Source organism: Heptranchias perlo, chromosome 33, assembly GCF_035084215.1.
Source record: "Heptranchias perlo isolate sHepPer1 chromosome 33, sHepPer1.hap1, whole genome shotgun sequence".
Taxonomy (NCBI): Eukaryota; Metazoa; Chordata; class Chondrichthyes; order Hexanchiformes; family Hexanchidae; genus Heptranchias; species Heptranchias perlo.
Window position 1 is genome coordinate 5,504,344 of NC_090357.1, and position 24,726 is coordinate 5,529,069.

At 44.4% G+C, this 24,726-nt stretch overlaps 1 protein-coding gene across 2 annotated transcripts; it reads right to left on the reverse strand.

Moving 5' to 3' along the window:
• Positions 1-206: 206 nt before the first annotated feature.
• Positions 207-23,549, reverse strand: htr3a (5-hydroxytryptamine (serotonin) receptor 3A). 2 transcript variants are annotated; one of them, XM_067970911.1, is made up of 9 exons: positions 23,448-23,549; positions 15,864-16,024; positions 14,861-14,905; positions 13,424-13,533; positions 10,583-10,752; positions 7,396-7,562; positions 6,094-6,304; positions 3,854-4,087; positions 207-2,620 (listed from the first exon to the last, which is right to left on the reverse strand). In XM_067970911.1, the coding sequence occupies exons 1-9, from the start codon at positions 23,509-23,511 to the stop codon at positions 2,334-2,336; spliced, it is 1,449 nt and encodes a 482-aa protein (XP_067827012.1). In that variant the 5' UTR covers positions 23,512-23,549; the 3' UTR covers positions 207-2,333. The 2 variants fall into 2 exon arrangements, with proteins under 2 accessions (XP_067827012.1, XP_067827013.1); XM_067970912.1 differs by lacking the exon at positions 14,861-14,905.
• Positions 23,550-24,726: the final 1,177 nt, after the last annotated feature.

The following is a 24,726-nucleotide window of genomic DNA, read 5'->3' on the forward strand; positions in this document are numbered from 1 at the left end:
TAATACCTGAAAAATGAACCTATATATCTGTGCAATTCTATGTAATATGTTCTGATGAAGCATCTACATCTGAAATATTAGCTCAACTTTTCTCTCACAGGTGCTGTACTTCTAGCCATTTCAGTTTTATTTGAGGTTACTGCAGCAGTCTGCATTAATGATGTTGTTACTCACCCAATGTAAGAGTTCCTTTATTGCCCAATGTTTTACATCGGTTAGCAAGAGGTACACAATAGAAACAGCAGTCACTTGTCTTATACCATTTACTGAGTACAAGGTTTACATCGTTCAGAAGGACATGACAGTCACCAAATGCAACGAGACTTTGTTGAATACATAGAACACGTGCAATCTTCACCAGATCGAAGGGAGTAAAAAATGTGTTCCAAATATTGCCTTGGAATAAAGCTCACATGCCATAAGCGCCAATGGAATCCCCTTGACCAACGTAGGGTTAATAAGCTAATAACAACTGCATGGCATTTCCAAAACAAGAACTAGTGATTTTTCTGCTCCACGTCCATGTGGTTTTAGATGGGGAATTTCACGAAGCATTACACAGCGATTGAGGCCGTGAATCCATACACATTTCACAAAAGAACCTTGCAGCCGGCAGGAGATTTTTTTAACCTTATGTGGCCCTTTATACACGACCAATATAGTACTGACCAATATATGCAGTATTTCATTACCTTGCACCTTGATTAGCCATGCAGACGCTATTGGCTGATTCCGCAATTGGGTGTTCCTGGCAGGGAGCGGTAACTGGAGAGAGCGCAGGTCAGGAAATCCCCGGCCCGCAAACTGTCTACTAAAATGAATGATTAAAATCATGGTCTGCGGCCCCCTGATTTCCTGACCTGTGCTGCCTTGGGGGCATTGCTCCAAGCCAGGAGCAAGTCAACATGGAATCAACCGAAATACACCTCAAATACATTGTAGTTTAACTATTAATGGGTTAAATAGTTGATAGAAAAAATTATCTTGCACGTGAACAGAGTAAACATTATCTACATTTTGCTGTGTGCTTTTTTATTTAAATATTTTGCCCTATTACAATTGGGTATCTGTGCCAAGAGAAGTAAAGGTTGCAATAAGTCTGGACTGTATCTCCAGTCTGGACATTGGTAGAAGAGGTCCATCAGGGGGAGAATTAATTCAGGAAACTCCGGCCCAAATACACAGAAAAGTAAGTCCAGGACTTGGAGTCTCTTTGGGAAAGTAACCTCAGATTAAATGTCTTTAATGCAACCATCAGTAAGGAAACTTCATTTTTAATTGAGAATCCTAAGTGAAGGGCCAAGACTTATAGTGCAGGAAGGTGAGAGAACAAGAGACAAATCATCAATGAACCGCTCGGTGACACCAATCTTGTGTTTTCTAAAATCCTTGCAGGTTGTTGGAGGGAGGGAAGACTGAGGGAGGTGAGGAGTTCCACGGTTTTGGGGATCCTGGGGAAGAATGAGCTACGGTAACAAATTTTTGGTTTCAACACAATAGGGAAGGTCATGTAGCATGGGATACTTGGAGATGATAAGGTCCAAGAAAGGAATGCTCGGAGGAGGAATGATCACCGTAGCACTGATGAAATAGAGGGAGTCAAGTATATTTTGCTCTGCCTGAAGTATTAAAGAAGAAATCAGAGTAGGATGAGGGAAAATCTTCCCGCTGTGTTTACAGAGGAACTCCTCCGCTTTGTGCACAATGACTCAGATATGTACACCCTGTAAATGAGAGTAAAAGATCATTTTAACCGATCTTGCCTGGTGGGAAACTGACTCGATCGGATCAGCTGCCCATTTTACACTCTGCCTGATTTCACTTTCCATTGGCGTCGTTCCTCCAATTCTGGCCTCTTGAGCATCCCTTATTTTCATTGCTCCACCATTGGCCCTAAGCTCTGGAATTCCCTCCCTAAACCTCTCCGCCTCTCTACCACCCTCTCCTCCTTTAAGACGGTCCTAAAAACCTACCACTTTGACCAACCTTTTGGTCACCTGTCCTAATATCTCCTTATGTGGCTCGGTGTCAAATTTTGTTTGATAATCGCTCCTGTGAAGCGCCTTGGGACGTTTTACTATGTTAAAAAGGTGCTATATAAATGCAAGATGTTGTTCTGTAAAGCTGGGGAGGGTCGATCTGATCGCGTAGGTTTCCCACCGGGCGGGTTAAGTTAAAATCCCATCACCACCCCCAGGACACAAGACGGCTCACCCTTCGTGCTGTGTGGCTGCAGAAACTGGGTATGAAGGTTTTAAAACGAGGTACAAAGCAAAGTGCAAGTGTGTGCCGTGCCAGGTGGAGGGAGGAGCACAGCCTGATGTCTCGTTGACTCAGGAGTATTGCCATATGGACCACAGAGTGCCCAGGCTGATTCCATACGCCAGGACTGCCACCAGGTACACGCGGAAAAGCAGCACGTCCAGCACGTAGCCCACCTGCAGCCACTCCTTCGCGATATCTCTGTGCTCGTCGCACTTCTCCAGCAACTGGCGGATGGCCGAGACCTCGTGCAGAACGTTGTCCACCGCGCGCAGGGAGTCTGCCTGCGGTAGGCTGGTGTCCGCTGTTTTCTCGCAATCTGTCCCGTTCTCACAGGTGAAGTGATTCAGTTGCACTGCTGAGATAAAGGAGAAACAATAAAACAATGTGGTTGCTTTGAGTTGTAGTGGGATTCTCGAGGTGTTTGCAACTGGAGGAGCTCAGGTGCTCTGACACAGGAATACCTGACCTGCAGGTGCACAGGGTGAGTTCCCAATCGCAGTCATCCATCAGTCAGAACCACCAAGTTAAAGAAATAAGGAACTCCCGTTTCTATAGCACCTTTCACAACCTCAGGACATCCCAAAGCACTTTACAGCCTATTAAGTACTTTTTGAAGTGTAGTCACTGTTGTAAATGTAGGTAACGCGGCAGCCAATTTGTACACAGTAAGGTCCCACAAACAGCAATGTGATAATGACCAAGGACCTGCTCTTTAGTGATGTTGGTTGAGGGATAAATATTGGCCAGGGTACCGGGGAGAACTCGCCCGCTCCTCTTCCAAATAGTGCCGAGGGATCTTTTACTTCCACCTGAGAGGGCAGACAGGGCCTTGGTTTAAAGTCTCATCCGAAAGACGGCACCTCCGACAGCGCAGCACTCCCTCAGAACTGCACTGGGAGTGGCAGTCTGGGTGTTGTGCTCAAGTCTCTGGAATTAGAGGAGCAGGGGCCACGAACGCACTCCTCTATTGTCACTCCAACTGAGATCAGTACAGTCCAAGGATTCAAACTGGGGAATTCCTATTCTGTCGGACTCAGTACTACATCGTCTGGTATAGTTACCCACTGAGCTAACAGGAGCCCCAACAGCTTACCTGTTAAAGTAACAGGACAGTGTGATTTGTTTAATACAAAATCAGTCATGAATTTTGTCGACCTCCTTAATATTTTTTCCTTTATTGGCCCTGGGTTTTTTCTTTCTTTTCTGCCTCTCCCAGGAGATATCATGGCTGAGGGGTGGAGGGGGGGGGGGGGGCGGGGAGGTGGGGTTGAGAAAGCGGGGTGAGGGGAGTGGGGGGTTGTTGAGAGGGGGGAGGCGGAGGTGAGAGGGAGGGAAGGGGGAGGGTTGAGAATGAGGCAGGGTGAGGGGGGGAGTTGAGAGGAGCGGTGAGAGGGGAGGGGGTGAGAAAGAGGTGGGGAGGGGGGAATGAAGTGTCTAGTTATGATGCTCCAGCCATCATGGTGTGTGGGGCAGGCTTGATGGACCAGCTGGTCTTTTTGTTTGTTTATATGTCCTTAAATATAGGTCTGATTACAAACTCTGGTCAACTGATTTGCTCTATCACTTGCCCTGGGGTCCGTTCACCCACCTGTGCTGCTCTTTCTGTCCCTCTGAAGATCTGATGCATCACTGTGATGGCGCATGGGATGGAATCGCTTTTTGTCTCGGACACAGAGCAGGACCGTGGCTTTGTCCAGAACCAAGTGCTTCACCCACTCCGGAACGTGTGGCTGGAGGTCCTGCTTGTGCACCAGTCGCACGATTAGAATCGTCTCGGTCAGGCTGATCACCAGCAACGCCATACACACCACAAAATACACACCTGATGGAGAAACGGGGAAAGCAAAACGGGGGTGGGGGGGGGGGGGGGAATAGGATTTGGTTACAGAAATAATCCTTCTCTAAACATTAAGTTCAACTTTTGAGATGACAGTGAAAGCACCTTCTAATGGACCCATGCATTTATACCCGATTTGTCTGGTTTGCCCATTGTCCCATGTCAAATTCTTTACCAAAAGAGCGGTAAGAATGTGGAACGTGCTACCACAAGGAGTAATTGTGGTGAATCGCATCGATGCATTTAAGGGGAAACTAGAGGAAGAAATGAATAGAAGGATATGCCGATAAGGTTAGATGAAGTAAGGAGAGAGGAGGCTCGTGTAGAGCTAAAACGCCGGCATAGACAAGTTGGGCCGAATGGCCTGTTTTAGTGCTGTAGAATCTATGTACCTCTATGTAAATCAGATAGGCCATGGACCCACTCCCTAGCCTCCCCCACCTCGGGGTCTCCTCTTTTCTCAGTCTTGATTGCCTTCTGTTCCCCAACATGCTGGAAGCTTGACCTCTCCTCTCTTCCCAGTCTGACTCCCAGGCCTCGATATTAACAGGAGGGCGGGAAGGGTGCAGGGGGAGCCCTGTAGAGGGCGACGAACCAGGCAAGGCTGGGGATGTGGAGGCCCTGCCAATTTTAATAGAGAGCAAGAGGAAGCAAGGACAGGTCTGTGCCAGAGTCTGGGCAGTCCCTCAGAGGGAGGAAGGGAAAATCAGAGGGCGAGTCGCATAGTTTTAAAGAGGCCTTTCACTATGAATGCTGGAATAGCCATTTTCCAAGGTTGTCTTTCGCTATTTCTCACTCTCCAGTGAGAATAAGCAATGAAAACAATATTTGCAAATCCCACAACTAGGTAGGCTATGGAGAGGGAATGACAAATACAGTAATAGAGTGACAGAGAAAGAGAGAAAAAGAAAAGAAAGACAGGGGGGGGGTGGGGAAAGGATAAACATGAGGAGAGAAGCCACTTCCCCTCTGGCCCATGGTACAGACACAGCTTGCTGATTTTAACCATTTCATGTATATAGCTCAGGACTAAAAACCTCACACCTAGAATTTTGCCAGTGTTGAGACCTCTGCTTAAATTTTGAGAGCCTGGAATTCCTCAGAAAACACTGAAGGTTCTTTCCGAATATCTCCTCCAGTTTTTTTTGCCTAGTGATCTGCTGATCTCCATTTCCCAGGTACAATCCCTGATGATGTTTTCTCTTTAAAAACTGCTTGTGTATTGTATTTTTTAAAGCAAATTACAGAATATCATTCTCTTCAGCGGTTAACCAAATCTACTCCCAAAACAAATCTTTGAAGGTGGCAGGACAAGTTGAGAAGGCTGTTAAAAAAGCATACCGGATCTTTGGCTTTATGAACAGAGGCATAAGAGTACAAAAGCAAGAAAGTAATGCTAAACCTTCAGAAATCACTTTTTAGGCCCCAGCTGGAGTATTGTGTCCAATTCTGGGCACCACACTTTAGGAAGGATGTCAAGGCCTTAGAGAGATTTACTAGAATGGTACCAGGGATGAGGGACTTCAGTAACGTGGAGAGACAAGAGAAGCTGGGATTGTTGTCCTTAGAGCAGAGAAGGTTAAGGGGAGATTTAATAGCGGCATTCAAAATTATAAAGAGTTTTGATAGAGTAAATAAGGAGAAACTGTTTCCAGTGGCAGAAGGGTCGGTAACCAGAGGACACAGATTTAAGGTAGTTGGCAAAAGAACCAGAGGCAACATGAGGAAAACATTTCTTATGCTGGGAATTGTTATGATCTGGAATGCCCTGCCTGAAAGGGCGGTGGAAGCAGATTCAATAATAACTTTCAAAAGGGAATTGGATGAATACTTGAAGGGGAAAAAATTGTTGGGCTATGGGGGTAGAGCAGGAGAATGGGACTAATTGGATAGCTCTTTCAAAGAGCCGGCACAGGCACAATGGGTCGAATGGCCTCCTTCTGTGCTGCATTATTCAATGATTCTATGAAGTGGGCTAAGTTTCTATTTACCTATCAGTGGAGTCCCAATGGCTGTAGCTGGAAGGGTGTCAGACACGATGATCAGAAAAACTGAATACCCAAGAAGAAGGGTAATTTTAAACGACACTCTCTCCCCACTGTCCGGAGGCAAATAAAACCCTATGATATCCATGACCATCAGGAAGATACTGGGCAGGAGCAAACTGACTGCGTAGAACAAGGGCCGTCTCCGAATGACGAGCTAAGAGAGAAGTGATAAAACATGAGAGAAATGTTGTCATGAAAATATTAAGCTACAACGGCATTGTCCACCCACCCACTCCCCCAGGAACTCCTGAATATAATCACATTAATTGATCACTAACAGAAGAAGAAAAAAGAGGTTGTAAACAAAATGGCAAAGGAATACAGACAAATGAAAGGCTGAGGTTCATAGCACAGGGCAATACCAAGGTTGAAACGAGCAGGACTAAAGATGGCATATCTCAAGAAGTAATGATTCGGTGATGGCAAAGTTTTAAGGTACTGGGGAAGAATGGATTGTCAGCCATGATTCAGTGGGTCCCGCTCTTGCCTCTGAGTCAGAAGGTCTTGGGTTGAAGTTCCCACTCCAGAGACCCGAGCATAAAATCTAGGCTGACACACCTAGTGCAGTACCGAGGGGGTGTTGCATTGTCAGAGGCGCGCTGTCTTTCGTATGAGATTTTAAACAGAGGCCCTGTCTACCCTCTCAGGTGGACGTAAATGATCCCATGGCACTTCTCCCTGGTATCCTGGGCCAATATTTCTCCTTCAATCTACACCTAAAAACAGATTATCTGGTCATTTATCACATTGCTGTTTGTGGGATCTTGCTGTGCGCAAATTGGCTGCTGCGTTTCCTACATTACAACAGTGACTGCACTTCAAAAAATTACTTAATTGGCTGTAAAGCGCTTTGGGACGTCCTGAGGTAGTGAAAGGTGCTATATAAATAAAAGTCTTTTTTTTAAAAACGGTGGAACTCCTTTTGTTCCCTGATTCCTACAATCGGCCCAAGGTCAGTGTCACTTAACCACTGCTTTCTGATTTTTCTCATCTTTTCTCTTATTGTTTTCAACCTCTGTGCCCCATACAATCAATCCTGGTCCTACGTCGAGATTTCTTAATACAAAAAAAAAGAGAAACTTTCGTCCCATCAGGCTCCAGATGTGGAAGGACAGTTTTTTTTAATACACTCCATTTTGTGATAACACAAGAACCTCCTTATATACATAGCTTGTGACAGTGGCATCATCCTACGGCCTTACATAGACCAAATGCTAGTCGTAAGTGTTAAATACAAGGACTTACAAAAAAGCGCATTTCTGCATAGCCGTCTGACACTCCCCTTTCAAGATTAAATTCATTGAATTGAGTCTCGACGTAGAGGAGCTCCCATTCACCTTGGTTCATGAAAACACTCCTGTCGTACTTTACCACTTCAGGTGATCGCCACAGCGAGATATTGATATCTCGAACTGGATAAAATAAGAGAAAACAGTTGGATATCTTGCAATCTCGTTTTAGAATAATACTGCCCTGTGAAGGGTGGAGATCGATATAATTAGTGCCCTCCCTCACCTCCCCATAAAGTTCTGATTTTTAAAAAAAAATGTTGTGAGTTACTGATCTCGACCAAGAGTGATGTTCAAAGAGTGAATCCATCCCTGCTTCTACTTGTGAATGTTTCAAGAGTGGTAGGGCTTTGGTCACCTCAGGCAATGGTCCAAAGGGGGTATAAGCAGATGGGAACAGCGACGTAGAAAATGACGTTGGGTAAATGTACTTCCCAGTGTAGTTGTGAGCCAGAAGGATCCCAGTTTGACCCAATCTGTGCTGAGTTAGCTGTTCTCAGTCAGTGAGACAATAATGCGTTACAATTGGCCTTGGGGAAAAATCAGGATTCACCCTCCTGAGCGCTATCCAGTGATCTGCGCTAGAAAGTGGACACATGTGGGTCATCAGGTGAGGATAGGATCAGGATCTGGCATGAAACCTTCCATAGATTGGGACCTTCCTGATCTGTATGGTTCAGCAGCACACCATGCAGTGCATTTACCCATTGAGCCATGATGTGGCCCAATATTACCCGTGTTGATTAGATTTTTAAGGACACCGTGCCCAGCAATGGGAGTGTGTATCAGAATTGGGCTGCAAGATCATTGTGCCCAATTCACTGCAATTCAGTGACAGCATTGACTCAGTTGGTAGCACTCTCGCCTCTGAGTCGGAAGGTTCATGGGTTCAAGCCCCACTCCAGAGACTTGAGCACAAAATCTAGGCTGGCAATCTCAATGCAGCACTGAGGGAGTGCTGCACTGTTGGAGGTGCCGTCTTTTGGATGAGACTTTAAACCGAGGCCCCATCTGCCCTCTCAGGTAGACGTAGAAGTTCCCATGGCAACTATTTTGAAGAAGAGCAGCAGGGTCTTGGCCAATATTTATCCCTCAACCAACATCACTTCTAAAAAAAAACAGATTATCTGGTCATTATCACACTGCTATTTGTGGGATCTTGCTGTGTGCAAATTGGCTGCCGCATTTCCTACATTACAACAATGACTACACTTCAACAGTACTTCATTGGATGTAAAGCACTTTGGTCGTGAAAGGCGCTATATAAATGCAAGTTGTTTCTTTCTCCTGATTCTCCGAAATTAATCATCGGAATATTGGGAATGCCGCGAATCGGGCATATTGACCCTGACACCAAATTCTCCAAGTCCGTGCTCCAGTCAAGTGAGGCTCTGTGTTAGGAACACAGTGTCACAAAATAGACCCTACATTGTACAGTAGATGTCATTGCTTGCCAACAATATGAGATTATGATGTTGAGACAAGCTAAGCAGCTAATATAATATAATTAATATAATTTAAAAATGCTCCTGCATAACAACCAAATCCCATCAGCATCGACGTAAAAAGAAATTACTCAAAAGTGACAAGATGGTCAAATCTTCTGCTTCTATTGTGTTACTGTGTCAGCCCAGGCCATTGTATCTAATAATTAGATTAAATTGATTCCTGGGATGAGAGGGTTGTCCTATGAGGAGAGATTGAGTAGAATGGGCCGATACTCTCTGGGGTTTAGAAGAATGCGAGGTGATTTTATTGAAACATACAGGATTCTGAGGGGGCTTGACAGGGTAGTTGCTGAGAGGTTGTTTCTCATGGCTGGAGAGTCGAACTAGGGGGCATAGTTTCAGGATACGAGGTCGGCCATTTAAGACTGAGATGAGGAGGAATTTCTTCACTCAGGGTTGTGAATCTTTGGAATTCTCTACCCCAGAGGGCTGTGGATGCTGAGTCGTTGAATGTGTTCAAGGCTGAGATAGATAGATTTTTGGACTCTAGGGGAATCAAAGGATATGAGGGTCAGGAAGGAAAGTGGAGTTGAGGTCGAAGATCAGCCATGATTTTATTGAATGGCAGAGCAGGCTTGAAGGTCCATATGACCTATTCCTTCTCCTAAAAAAAAATTTCTTATGTTCTTGTGTAATTTAATAGCATTTCTATATTAAAATCTCTGCCTTTCTTCCTGCACAGTCAACTACACCCAGATAGTTCCTATCATCTAATTAAAGTTAAATTAGAATAACTGGTACAATTGGATATAAAAGTAAATTTTTTTGGTCCTTTTTTGAAACATGGGCCACATTGGAGATCTAATGTCTCTGGTCCTCTGGGTATTCAAAACCACTGGAGAAACAATACTCTGTCATCCATCTGGTATAAATGTATTTATTTATTCCCCGTTCTCCCCGTTCCCTACTCACCCATTTCTGTAGGGTCTCCTCATGGCCAGACATCCTTCTCCCATTGACAGATTGAGAAATTAACATATTCCCAAGTTTTCTGCCAATGTCATTCTTGAACTAACCACTAGATGATGCACAACAACAGTGTGAGTTGGCTCACTGATTTTTTTTTGTTCCCTTCCTGCCCCCAATGTATATTCTTTCCCCTTGCTATCGCATTGTTGGCTACATATAGCAAGACACTACTATTCCCACCCAGAATGGGGATGATTGGATAATTCTCCTGTCAATCATGCCTGGAGACTGCCCTGTAAGTGACTGGGATGCGAGGTGGGACCAGAGGATATCAATTCAAATGAGTGAAAGTAAAATTAAAACCGATATTAGAAAAACATTTCCTTACTTGAAGGGTGATAAATTTTTGTAATAACCTACCAGATACGGTGGATGCTAGGCTGGGAAAGTTGGAGTGTAAGGGGAAAGAACTTCAATGGGCTGAATGGCCTTTTCTGGTCCTTCACATTGCTTAGAGTTCCTCCTCGCTGCCTATATTCTGGTAATATTGACTTTGAGAGATAGTATAAAAAGGGTGATAGTGAACCAGCAGCCCATTTTACAAATCTTCTGATTTTTATCTCCATTGAAGTCAAAATTACCACCACCTTTTCCCAAAATTCACATGACACCTCATGCAAAATGACAACAACAAAAAAAATGTTTTTAACTTTCTCAGTTACTTACTGTTGTGCAGCCAGCTCGTGAACGTCAATGTGCAGTTCTGGACATCAAATGGGAAGTTATATATGTCCAGGCTACAGGCGGTAACGACCTGGATGGGCTTGTAATTTTTTACTTGGCCACCATGGTCAACATAAACATACGGGATATCGGGTGATTTACCGACATCAACACTGAGAGAAAACACAGGTTTAATAACCAAAAAATATTCTCAATCTGAGTGTGAGAATTTTAGAGACATTCCCCTAAACATCACTAAGTGCTGTACCGATGTTGCAATTCAGCAATTGGTTAGATCCGGACTGAACGCAACGAGTCCGCAAGATGGAGGATGTAAGCAGAGTCTGAGCTGCTGAATATAAAGTTATCTAAAACCATTATTAATTCGTTTTATCACTCAATGCTGGATAATTAATAACCCTAAGAATATAACACAAGTACGCCAACTGGTGTCGGTGATTTCAAAGAATATTGTTGCAAGTGTTACAAAGGTTATGACAGACTGAGGAACTGTTTTTTCTTGAGCTTTTGAGTACTGTACATATAATTACATAGAATGTACAGCACAGAAACAGGCCACTCGGCCCAACTGGTCCATGCCAGTGTTCATGCTCCACATGAGCCTCCTCACATCCTTCTTCATCTAGCCCTATCACCATCTCCTTCTATTGCTTTCTCCCTCATCTATTTATCTATTAAGGCTTTCATTTTATTAGTCCAAAAAGTCAATATATTTTCTGGTAATGGCTCAATAGTAGAGATAACTGCATTAAAAATGCTTCATTTGTCTTGCTAACACAAGCTGAAACTATTCCCATCACAAAAATAATTAATTATTTTCTTGGCAGCATGGCCCAGAAATACACTGTTATGATATGGTTTTACTTTCCATTTTCCTTAACAACATCCATTGATGTAGAGGAGCGACAAGAAGTTTCTTTGGTGACTGTTGCCTTGTAGCCAGTGTGACAATGTCATAGTTCATTGATAACATTTACTGAATGTTAACAGGTCCTCCCGTGGCATTGCTCGTGTTAACTCGAATGATGTGCTATTGTATAACAACAGGGGTGTTACATCATGTAACACAATGTATTCTGCTGCTAAGGTGGATCTGTGCTTAAATGGCTGATCCCTTTAAGGCCACAAAGTCTAATTACTGTCATTAACCCAGCCTGAAGGCAATAAGAGTTTACTTGCTGGTTAATGAGGGAAGTTTGCTCCACCCAAGAATTGGATGATTGTGATAGAAGAAGGATAAATATAATTTTAAAATAAAAATGTGAATGAACCAGAATTATTTTGTTTAATAATAATGATGAACAAATTAATACTCAAAGCGTACATTCTCTGGCTTATAGAAGTTAAACCATTCTTAGGAATTACACAATCCATGTCACTAATGCAGAACTATCCTACTTCATACATGTGACCCTATTGGGATCACGTCTGACTTATTTTTTTTAATTGAGAGACCAAGATGATAGGCCAAGTTTGTAGAGAATAGATGAGAAGATAAAAGTCATGGTTAAGAAACGCCAAGATAGAGTTTTAAAAGTCTATAAATTGTAGGAGGTAAGGAGTTTCACAATGTTGAAGTCTTGGGAAAGAATGAGTGAGAGGAGAAGACAATGTGCTAATGCTCATTATCAGGAGCAATCAATGAAAATTCAGGGGAGCAATGACCATCATGTTATTGATAAAATAGGGAGAAGCAAGGAAGGTTCTGGTTGATATGCCCTACTCCCACCCATTATGTAAGGATAATTTACCATCCTATTTACGGTAGGTAGTATAGTGGTTATTTTACTGGATTGACAATTCAGAGGCTAGACTAATAATCCAGAGAATGTGAGTTCAACTCCCAACATGGAAATAAAGATCTGGTATCAGTAAAAAGTGACCATGAAGCTGTGGGATTGCCCTAAAAACCCAACTGGTTCACTACTGTCCTTTAGGGAAGGAAACCTGCCATCATCACCTGGTCCTGGCCTATATGTGACTCCAGTCCCACACCAATGTGGTTGACACTTAACTGCCCTCTGAAGTAGCCTAGCAAGCCACTCAGTTCCATTAATTTGCTGCAAAAGTAACACCACCACCTTCTCGGGACAACTAGGGATGGGCAATAAATGCCATCCTTACCAATGATGGCTACATCCCGAGAATTAATATATCAAAGTAATGTAGGTGCACTGTGTGATGTACTATTTCCCAGCTGCGAGATCAGGTAAGTGACCTGGATGTAGGCTTCTGTCAATACAACTTTGTAACTAGCTGCTAGAAGGAGAAGCTGGGGTTGATCTACCATCCAATGTTATTCCATTCTTCACTTCCATGCATCTACTTAGCACCCTGCCGGGCAGCTGAGATTGAGAATTCACTTTACGAGGTGTATCTGTGCCCTGACACTTATTACGTACGGCCACCATAATGAACCTGCTTATCCCTGTTTGGAAATCATGTTTTGAAAATTATGGGAAGACTCTATTCCAAGAGCAATTCCTTGATATAAGTATGGCTGCCACCAAAGTTTGACAGGGTCGGGCAAGGGAGGTGAAATCATAGTGCAAGTTCTGAGATTTGACTTGCTGATGATAAACAAAATCATTAACACCTCCAATAGCTAATGTCCTCAGATTATAAGATAGAGCTGTGAATGGAAAATTGAATCTTTATTAAAAGAAAATCAGACTTTTTGGTAACTAGCGTTTAGAAACTTCTGGAGAATGTATTCCAAAACGGGCCTGCCTGGCCCAAAGGTGGCCTGCTACCAACCCTAGATACAACCAGGAATGTTTTTCCTACTGTTACTGATAATGATATGATGTAGGAATTACTTACAATTCATTTATTAAAATGTCAGGCATCCATATGTTTGCAGTGGGAATCGATATCTGTTTGATGTCGTCAAAGTCCCGGGGATTCCATGTCAAGAATTCATCCGTCCAAAACTGAAACACATTGGTGAAATCGTTATTCTGGGTTTGTGCAGCGTTCCGCACACATCTTCTAGCTACGATATGGGTGAGTGGTTGGTTATTTTGTTTTCCAGATATAGACGCCTAAATTCAGATAATTCAAGTATGTACACAGTAAAAATATATAAACTGTGTGAGCATTCAATTAAAAAAAAAAGCAGGAGTCCATTTGGGTTCCTAAACTGATAATATGTAAAAAAAAGAAATCTAATGGAGTTTGTCTTAGCTTAATTACTGTGGGGGGTTGCTGACTCTCTGCCTCCAAGAAGGAGCTAGATTGGTTCCCGACTGGGGCAGAGATCGCATCATATAGAAGGTAAGTGCCTCTCTAGATAACACTTGGTCCATGTGATCTCCTGGACTGGTTTCCATCGCTTGAGGGGGTCGGAGAGGAATTCTCCAGAGTATTTTGTTCCTTATTGACCGTAGGGTTTTTTTCTCTGTTCGTTGATTCTCCCAGGAGATCACTTGGCTGCGGGGAAGGGGGGAAAGGATTGGGGGGGTGGGGGGCGCGGTGGGAGGGAGTAGGAAGTATCTGGTCACGATGATCCAGCCACCATGGTGTGTGGGGCAGGATGGACCGGCTGGTCTTTTCCTGCCCATCAATTTTGTATGTCTGTATGAGCAGATAGTAATCTCTCTACTGGGTCAGAAGATTGTGGGCTCAAGTCCCACACCAGGATTTAAGTCCATAACCTAAGCAGATACTCTAGTGTTTCAGGGTAGATTAAAAAACAGCGAGATACTATAATGGGAAGATGGGAGGGCTGGTATCAAATGGGTTGAAGGGCCTTTTTAATCTGAACCTGTCTTACGACATGATTCATGTTGATCGGTTTGATGCATTGGTTAATGTGGTGGATGATTGTAATACTGCGACGTGGACACAACAACAACAACAACAACAACCTGCATTTATATAGCGCCTTTTACGTAGCAAAACATCACAAGGCGCTTCACAGGAGCGATTGTCAAACAAAATTTGACAACGAGCCACATAAGGGAGATATTAAGACAGGGGTCCAAAAGCTTGGTCAAAGAGGTAGGATTTAAGGAGCATCTTAAAGGAGGCGAGAGAAGTAGAGAGGCGGAGAGGTTTAGGGAGGGAATTTCAGAGCTTAGAGCCTAGGCAGCTGAGGGTACCAATGGTGGAATGATTAAAATCATGGATGTGCAAGAGGTTTTCACAAAGGACCAGAACTTCTGACTCTAAATGAATCTCTCTTTACCAAATTTTTGTGGTTTAGATTTAACCAAATTGCCCCAATCACTTCTGTACAATCAAGTTGCACGTTCTTACCTGTCGATACCAGATATAGGTGGTTAGAACTTGATTTTTCTCATCCTGAAATTAGATAAATTGAACCATTAACCAAAGATTCATTCTCAATTATAAATGAGAAGGGGGTGTTCCATGGATGCATATTGACAGAGCATGTTGGTCCATCAATATGTTCTGCCCCAGAGTAGTAGGTGTTTTGTGTGTGTGTGTGGGACTGGGTTCAAACATAGGGACAGGAATAGGCCATTCAGCCCCTCAAACCTGTTCCACCATTCAATTAGATCATGGTTGACCCGTATCTAAATCCCATTTACCCGCCTTTGATCCATATCACTTGATACCCTCACCTAACAAAAATCTATCGACTTCAATCTTGAAATTTTCAATATTGTGACCTGACATCCACAACTCAGTGCACCTCTTAACAGCTGAGTATACAGCAAAGGCCTGAAAGCAGGTTGCACCTCAGTTGGGGGTTGCTGCGATTTTCATATTCATTCTCGGGATGTGGGTGTGGCTGGCAAGGCCAGCATTTATTGCCCATTCCCAGTTAGAACTGAGCGGCTTGCTGGGCTGCTTCAGAGAGGGCAGTTAAGAGTCAACCACTTTGGTGTGGGACTAGAGTCTCATATGGGCCCAGACCGGGTAAGGACGGCAGGTTTCTTCCCCTAAAGGACATTAGTGAACCAGTAGGGTTTTTACAACAATCCGACAGTTTCATGGTCACTTTTACTGATACCAGCTTTTTATTTCCAGATTTTTCTAACGGAATTCCAATTCTGAAAATCGCCATGGTCAGATTTAAAAACACATTCTCTGGATTACTAGTCCAGTAACATAACCACTACACTACCATACCCCTTCATGTAAGCATGTAGGAAAATGCTGAGAGAAACGAAAGATAATAAAAAGTGTGTGGGGGGGGGGTGGAATTTGGGTCTTTTTCAAAAGCCAATTTATAAATTCCTAACATTTAGACAGTATCTAGATACAGAGTCCAGATAGATCGAGATTACATTACCACGTTTAGGATCGCATACACCATAACATCAATGGCCACTGTTGTGGTTTTCCTCCAGTCCTGCACTGGGCGAACTCCCTTGGAATAATTGGTCATGAGGTAGTCAGAAAGTTGGAGTAACGTTGGTTTCGGGCTCGCAGTCCGGTTTCCGCTTTTCTGCCCTGGAAAAATAATTGGCGACAACTTTTATTTGTGGGGGTATCATAAAAGAAAGAAAGAGCTTGTATTTAAATAGTGCCTTTCACAACCTCAGGACGTCCCAAAGCGCTTTACGGACAATGAAGTATTGTTTTGAACTGTAGTCACAACCTTAGGTTCCACATGTACGCTGACAACACTAGCTCTATCTCACCACCACCTCCCTCGACCCCTCCACTGTCTCTGATCTGTCTCGCTGCTTGTCCGACTGGATGAGCAAAAATTTCCTTCAACTAAATATTGGGAAGACCAAAGCCATTGTCTTCGGTCCCCACCGCAAACTCCGTTCCCTAGCCACCGACTCCATCCCTCTCCCTGGCCTGTTTCTGAGGCTGAACCAGGTCGTTCGCTACCTTGGCATTCTATTTGACCCTGAGATGAGCTGTCGACCACTTATCCGCTCCATCACCGAGACCGCCCACTTCCACCTCCGTAATATTGTCCAACTCGGCCCCTGCCTCAGCTCATCTGCTGCTGAAGAGGGCAATGCTCTCGCATGAACAGAAATTCCTGCAGTTTAAAGGAAAAGAACAAAGGAAAAGGAACAGGGGATCTTATAATTCTGAGTGTGTTCAGGTAACCCAGTAACAGGTAAAATTGATTGTCTACCTCAAGTAATCTCAAGTTCTCCTTTATCCCCTGCACCGTCTATGGAAATGTCACACTGGAGCAGTCGTGTGTGCTGTTCTGAGGATATTAGTTTGGACAATGCTGTAGGAGTTTAAGCTTTGTGCCTAACCTGGTTGCAATAGAGCCCTTGAGACTGAAATTGGGTGGAAAATGTAGAAAACCTTTCTATTCCCTCAGTTTGGCCAACACAAGGGTTCCCAACAATTAAACTTAAGAACGCTGTGGGAAAATCTGTTGGGGTTAGATAAATGTCCTTGATGAATCAGTGAGATATCTGTCTACATTTCATTGTTTAATGTCAGTCCATAAATAGGCTGACAAATGGTCAGGAGCTCAGCTGAAAGGATGTTGATCTCCACACATTATTTTTGGCTCAAAATGACTTAAAAGTTGCAGAAAATAAAAACATTGCATTGGTGGAAAGTCTTACAATATTGAGAGTGCACCAGAAGTTCAACTCCCGGTGGAATTGTAGCTAAACAAAAAGGGGGAAAAAAACACTTAAAGCATTTTTTTTAGATACCAACACAATAGGAAGCCTTTCACATCCTCTATCGTCCATCCAAGAAATGCCTATCAGAAGCACGGACCGAGAAACCATCAAAACAAGCTTTTCCTTAATTAATAATGATGAGTTTTGTTTCTCACTTTTCCCTTTGCTCTTCTTCTTTCCTGAAGGAGCTGCTTCTCACCGGGACACAGCTCCATGGGCGCTGGGTCCCCTCCTGTACCACACGTAATAGCCATTCTACAAGTATGAACCCAGTCAGGGAGTGTCGAATGAGTGGAGGTGGCGCAGCTGAGCCCAAACATACCCTTACCCGATATGCACACATCGGCGATAATTTTAACATTGTGCGGATGGAAACGAAAATCGGGAGAGATGTATAAAGGGTGGCCAATCCAATATTGCCCATTTTTACACTATCACCAACAGTTAAAATGACCCACATGGGGGGGGTTAAATTGGTCTTCAGCAGAAGCACAAAATGGGCGATAGTGAATCTGCAGCCCACTTTACACCCCGTCCGATTTTCTTTTCCTTTGAAGTCCACAGGATGCACTGCAGCAACTCGCCAAGGCTTCTTCGACAGCACCTCCCAAACCCGCGACCTCTACAACCTAGAAGGACAAGAGCAGCAGGCGCATGGGAACAACACCACCTGCACGTTCCCCTCCAAGTCACACACCATCCCGACTTGGAAATATATCGCCGTTCCTTCATCGTCGCTGGGTCAAAATCCTGGAACTCCCTTCCTAACAGCACAGTGGGAGAACCGTCACCACACGGACTGCAACGGTTCAAGAAGGCGGCTCACCACCGCCTTCTCAAGGGCAATTAGGGATGGGCAATAAATGCCGGCCTCGCCAGCGACACCCACATCCCATGAACGAATAATAAAAAAAATTTAAATTAAAATCACGCAGGGTGTAAGATGGACTGCTGACTTGTTGTCACCTGTTTTTGCACTGCCACTGATGACCAACTTCACCCCCATGGACTCATCGCCTGGTGCGCTGAGCAGCCTGCCAGAGAGCTTGCGCACAATGTCATGGAGTATGGAGGAGTCCTACTCCCAATATGTCAAGGCTTTGCGCAGAGCATGGCGACCATTTTGTCCAACATGGCTATTAGCTGTGGCTCAGTGAGTAGCACTCTCGCCTCTGAGTCAGAAGGTCGTGGGTTCGAGCCCTGCTCCGGCGACTTGAGTACAAAATCTAGGCTGACACTCCAGTGCAATACTGAGAGAGTGCTGCATTGTCGGAGGTGCCGTCTTTCAGATGAGACAACAAACCGAGGCCCCGTCTGCCCTCTCAGGTGGATGTAAAAGATCCCATGGGATTATTTCAAAGAAGAGCAGGGGAGTTCTCCCTGGTGTCCTGGCCAATATTTATCCCTCAACCAACATCACTAAAAAAGAAAGAGTATCTGATTATTATCACATTGCTTTTTGTGGGGTCTTGCTTTGCACAAACTGGGGGCCGTGTTTCCTACATTACAACAGTGACTACACTTCCAAAGTACTTCACTGGCTGTAAAGCACTTTGGGACGTCCTGAGGTTGTGAAAAGCACGATATAAATGCAAGTCTTTCTTTCTTTTATGGATGACAATGACGAGTGGGAGGATTGGCTGATTATTCTCTATCCAGCTACCTCTGTCCCAGCTAACACGGCACAGATCATAGAATGATGAACCTCGGGGCCTTCTTGGTCCGTTGTTTTACATTGATCAGCAGGGGAGCCTTTGGACGTCTAGTTAATTGGTTTATCTTTCTTGTTATCTATTTATTATTATTGAAGTGATGTTGCAGTAATATTCATATAGCAAATGGATCGGTGGTTTTTGGAAGAAAGAAACTGCCTAGAAATTGATAGTGATAGAAACAGATCCTGAAATGTTAAACCCTTTAGGGAAAGAAAATCAGTTTGAAGTTCAATTTACTTTTACATTGATATGTTGTATTGGCATCCAATGTGCAGTACATTTCCAAACATGTACCATTGAGGAAGCGATTAGCTGTCATTTTTATTTCTTAAAGAGGGACCATATTTAAACCTCAGGAGAGACGTGAGCAGAAAAACCACGTCATGTCCAGAGTGATAACCCCCATGTGTGAGCAATGCAGTGACGGTTTTGAGACACAATGGCCCCTTTTTGACTTTTGCATCTCAGTACTTGAGGAACGCAGGCAAAATATTTGCCAGTTTTCAATCAAGGCAATGCCCCTTGAAAGAGAACACAATGGGCTCAAATGTGAAATGGTGGCAGGTTGGTGGGGGCGAAGGGGTGAAGGTGCACGTGGCAAACCCGAATAAAAGATAACTTACCTTTTCCGACGCGATCGCGATGTAAATGATGGTGATTAAAGTTCTTTCCGGGTTACGCGCCCGGCAGCCCCTGATTGACAGGCTGGCTGCCGACAGGAGCTGCAACGCTGAGGGGGGAGGGTGGGGGGAGAGAAAGAGAGAGAGAGTGAGACGTCATCCGGCACTGGAACAGAGAGTGGAGGACGCTGAAGATCGGGGAGGGTGATCGGGGGAGAGATCGAAGAGGGACATTGGGAGAGGGGGGAGATCGGAGAGGGACATCGGGGTGGGGGGGGAGAGGGACATCGGAGAGGGAGACATCGGAGCAGGGTGGAAAGGTAGGTTTGTTTTGTTTTTTAACTTTGTTCAATGGTTTTTTATTTAACTTATTTAGTTTATTTTTGCCTGATCCGGCCGTGGTTTCACCAGGTGTGAATCGGAAGCCTTGGGAAAGCCGCCCAGGTAAGTTTAAAATCATTTCAACTATCTACTACTTCAAAAATAAAGTACTCAATGAGGTACATTTGGTTCTTTAACTATCATCCCGCCGGCTTTAATTGCCGGCAGGACTTCTGGATCTGGGACGCCTGCGCGCACACATGCGCGTCTGCGGGGAACCTGGAAGTCGGCGGGTTGGAGCCGGCTTCAGAACCCGCTTGCAATTTTTGCCATTTTCGCAGTCCCCCCGCCCCCAACTTGATTTTAAAATTGAGCCCAATATCCCGGTGGGATGAGTTGGAGAGTGGCCTCCAGACACACGAGGGGTAACATTAACTTCGGGCAATAGTCTAAAACGGGCAATATCGGATTGGCCGCCCGTCATGCATCTCTCCCGATTCTCTTTTCCATTGAAGTGTTGTATAATGGGCGTGTAACTCGATATCCTTCGTTTTACACCGTCGGCAAAAGTTAAATTTAGCCCCATGCTTTGTTAAAAATGTTTCGCCATGTCCAGTATTCCTAGGACAATGTTTAATATCCCTTATTTAAAGTGAAGATCAAGTTCTGTACTTGAAGTATCTTCAAATCATAATTATAATTGAAAAGCACACATCATATGCCCAGTGATATTCACAGAGCATGGTGAACTTTTTTAAACCAGTTTTCTAACCCTCCTCTTGAAGGCACCGTCTCTTGCTGGGATATAGTTCCAGCTGCCTCCCTTGTACCTCACTCAAGTCGCAATTCCTCATGTGCAAGCTTGGCTGGTGTAAGTGGCCTATTCAACCATGGGGGGCATTACTGTCCAATTCCTACAGATCAGGAAGTCCCATACTGAATCCTGAGCATTGGAACTGGCCACAGAACCACCGCCCCCCCTCTCCCAGCATACCCAGAAAGGTCAGTGTGATGTGTTCCGACAGTGTTTCAACACTTGGAGAAAAAAAACATGGAAGGGTGCAGGGAAAAAAGAAGGAAAATGGGATTTGAGTGGTGTAGAGTCAGCACATTGGGCTAAATGGCCTCCTGCTGTGCTGAAATTTTCATGATTCTGTGATCACGGCGAAAAACACGACTGTCTCCAGCTATGATGCACTTTGCATCATTGCAATCTGAAGTGGGAATTCTGACTTTTTTTTTGGCCTCCTTAGCCTAGGGGCACTGCGATATCCTTACTAAGCTTCTCTTAGCTAAGACCAGGTAACTCAGCATAGATCAGTGATTGAACCTAAGACCTTCCTCATCTCTGATGTAAAAAGGTGGATAGCCGGATGGTGGAGGATAGAATACAAGAGTCTGGTCTTCAGCTGCTTCCAAGCCTTTATTGCCTTTGCCTCTGCCTCCTCCCCCCATCCCCATCCCCCCATCCCCCCCATATCCCCATCCCCCCATCCCCCCCATATCCCCATCCCCATCCCCCCCATATCCCCATCCCCATCCCCCCATATCCATATCCCCATCCCCATCCCCCCATATCCCCATCCCCCCATCCCCCCATCCCCCCATATCCCTATCCCCATCCCCCATCTTGCACTCCCTAGATAAGCTCCCTCCTATAAATGGATACAAGAGAGTCCCCAATTGAGATCCACCACCTGAATACAATTAACACTAATTGATATAAATCACATGGATACAATTAATATCTGAGGCTCAGTCCCACAGTGGCCAACTGAGACACCAGGAGAGTTCTTAGTAAACGGTTTTTCCTAGACTTTGTGGAGCAGCTCTAACTACAAAGACACCATTTCATCAATTGCCAGTAGTTGGCCACGTAACCTTTGCAAACGGTTTTCCCCGAGTTTCTCATTCGTTGTTGAGCTGGTCCATGCTGATTGCCTTCAGTGATAGTTTCTGCTGATCAAACTCTAAAAGTAAAATTCCATGTAGTGGGGAGTGGGACTAATCTTTCAAAGAGCCGGCACAGCCACGATGGGCCGAATGGCCTCCTTCTGTGCTGTACCATTCTAACTCAAGCAGTATACTATACACTGAGGACCGATTTCAAGGCTTTTACCTGATCTCAAGTTCAGCCATTGCTTATATATTGCTCACAATCCTCCATACAGAGTGTTAGCAAAGTGTCAATCCCATACCAGTTAGGTGACTTATACGCTAAGGGAATCAAGGGATATGGGGATCAGGCGGGAAAGTGGAGTTGAGGTCGAGAATCAGTCATGATCTTATTGAATGGCGGAGCAGGCGCGAGGGGCCCTATGGCCTACTCCTGCTCCTATTCCTTATGTTCTTGTGTGACAGCCGTGGCTCAGTAGTAGAACCTTCGCCTCTGACTCATGAGTCTGGATCGTGGGTTCAAACCCCACTCCAGAGACTTTAGCACAAAATCTAGGCTGACGCCCCAGTGCAGTACCGAGGGAGTGCTGCACTGTCAGAGATACCGTCTTTCAGATGAGATGTTAAACCGAGGCTCTGTGTATATCAAACCCATACCAGGTCCTTAATGTATAAAAACCAGAAAATGTGTAAACCTCACGCAAATTTTGCTGTCTCTGAACCCTGTGAGGTATCAGTGTTTAGCTGTCACTGACCAGCACCCATTATTCAGTGTATAATTGTGAGGTGTTATTCAGTGGGTCAGTAACTGGCCTAGCGGGCAGGTGATGTACTGCCAGGCCCTCACTATTGCTGCTCTGTAATTACGACACCCAGGGTGCCTCTTCCCTGCAAGAAAACATTTGCACCGACCATGCCAAGACTGAGAACTCAAGAGTGCAGAATAACGGGCAGAAAATCGTGCATTCTACCAAACTATAGCTTCCTGTGCTGGCACACCACACCCCAGCTGTTAGAACATAGAGGAGCACTGAGCTCCCACTCAATCCATCCATCGCACAATGCAGTCCTGTAACCAAAAGTCCATGTGGACCAGAATGCTTTTGTTTCCATTCTGTTCTCTTCTGGTGTCACCAAGGTTTAAGAACGTTCGGGATAAACACACAGCAACAATTCATGCTTAAAGAGTTTTCGCCACTGAAAACTATCAAGCAGTACTTGATTCTTGAAGAGGAAATATCTCGAAAGTTCATCAAAGTATGCGTATTCCCAACTCTAAGGACCTTCCACCTGGATGGTCAGTGAATGTCATGGAGGGGAACTGCCAGAACTGACTGACTGGCTTATTTATCAAGAAACCACGATTGTCCCGACAGAAACCTACAGCAAAGTACCATTTGCAGACTCGTATTGCCATGCGTCCTCTCAGTTAACTCTGCTAATGGCCAATCATGAGAGCAATGTCTATTTAAATTTTAGAACAATCATTGGAGTTCGGGTGCATTACATGGGAGTCGCTGTTGTTTTAAACTGACCAATATAAAGCTATATCAGGGCGAGTATGGCAGCAATTTACATTTATATAGGGCACGGCCTGTAAAAGAAATATCTCAAGGTACTTAACAAGCTGGAAACCAAGCAGGGAAAGGATGGAATTCAAAGGGGCAGTTGCCTATGTACGATTTCAAAGAAGTAATAAAGATTGACTTACCTTCAGAAAGCAGCAAAGTCGTGAAAAGCAAAGCAACAGTTTCCCAAAACGAGCAGAAATTCATTTTGCTTTTTCTTCCACCTCTAAGCAGTATTAACCAGCTGTTTCCAAGGCAATAGCAACGAGTCTGGAGGCAAATCTACAGCTGTCTGGGACAGTGGAAGCCTTGTGATCTTCTCTCTCCATTAAAACTGAATTGAACCCAAATCCGAGGGCGACTTTTTGCCTGCCCTCCCCACGTGTTTGGCAACTTATGATTAATTGGTGGCGTAATCAGATGTGAAGGACAGATCTGCATCGAGTTTCAGCCAGTGTTGCTAGCTGATGTCATTCCTGTGGTCTGTGTATACTGTACAGCCTCGAGCGCTGGTAATTCCCGTAACACAGCGAGCTCACTGCACAAGAACCGAGTCAGAAATCATCTTTAAATAAAAATGGGAGAAGACATTAAAAAAAATGGCTAAAGAGGATAGAGAACTGACATTTAATGTTCTGCGATTTGATCAATGTGGTATAAAAATTTGTTATTACTCTGCAGCAGGATCTGTTTAAATGTTGAGAATTGTAGAAACATTTTTAATTGGAAAATTGATTATGAGGTAAACAAGGGAGCGTGCGATTGATGATAATTACGGGATTGCTGTTTTAGTTGCAGTTTGAGGGGCCAGGTGGGAACAAATGCACCTGCGTAAAGGTGTCATCATTGCTTGGGCAACCTCCACCTCCTCCTCTGCCTGTTACCTTGATATTCCAGGGACGAGGCACTTTTTTGTTTTAAACCAATTTCATCTACTCATCAGCATTTTAAAAGAATTTTCGCAACATGGGCAACAGTGAAAAGTTTACATTTCTTGTCATTTCTTCAGGAATAGGTTGGAATGGGGAGGGGGGGTGGAGTGGGGAAGTGGGGTAGCTTGCTTCTTTTCACTTTGGGCATCTTATTTAGGGGGCGGGAGGGGAAGGAGACAAGAGAGCAGCTTAATCCAATTGTCCAGCAGCTTACTAATGGTGCTAATGGGCTCGCCTGGGTATCATCCGAAGTTGGCTTCTCTCAATTATGGAGCCATTTAGCATCGAGTTTCAAGCAGAGAGGGAAAACGCAATGATTTGTGTTTATCTGGCTGTGTTCTGCACTTGATATTTTCCCGAAGGAACCTCTTCCCTCAAGGCTGGAAGCAATCAAGTCTCTCAGTAATCAGGTCGAATGACTTACAGAAAATTTACTAAGTAGATTAGCTGTAACTGAATCTGTCGGCCCTTATTAAAGTGACCGGAAATA

Excerpts from the sequence above, each read along its gene's own strand:
- htr3a (XM_067970911.1), bottom strand. The coding sequence starts at position 23,511 with ATGAATTTCTGCTCGTTTTGGGAAACTGTTGCTTTGCTTTTCACGACT. Across the intron at positions 14,906-15,863 it reads TGTATGCGATCCTAAACGTG|GATGAGAAAAATCAAGTTCT; the intron begins GTAATGTAATCT and ends ATCTAATTTCAG. Across the intron at positions 13,534-14,860 it reads CCTATATCTGGTATCGACAG|TTTTGGACGGATGAATTCTT; the intron begins GTAAGAACGTGC and ends AATGTGTTTCAG.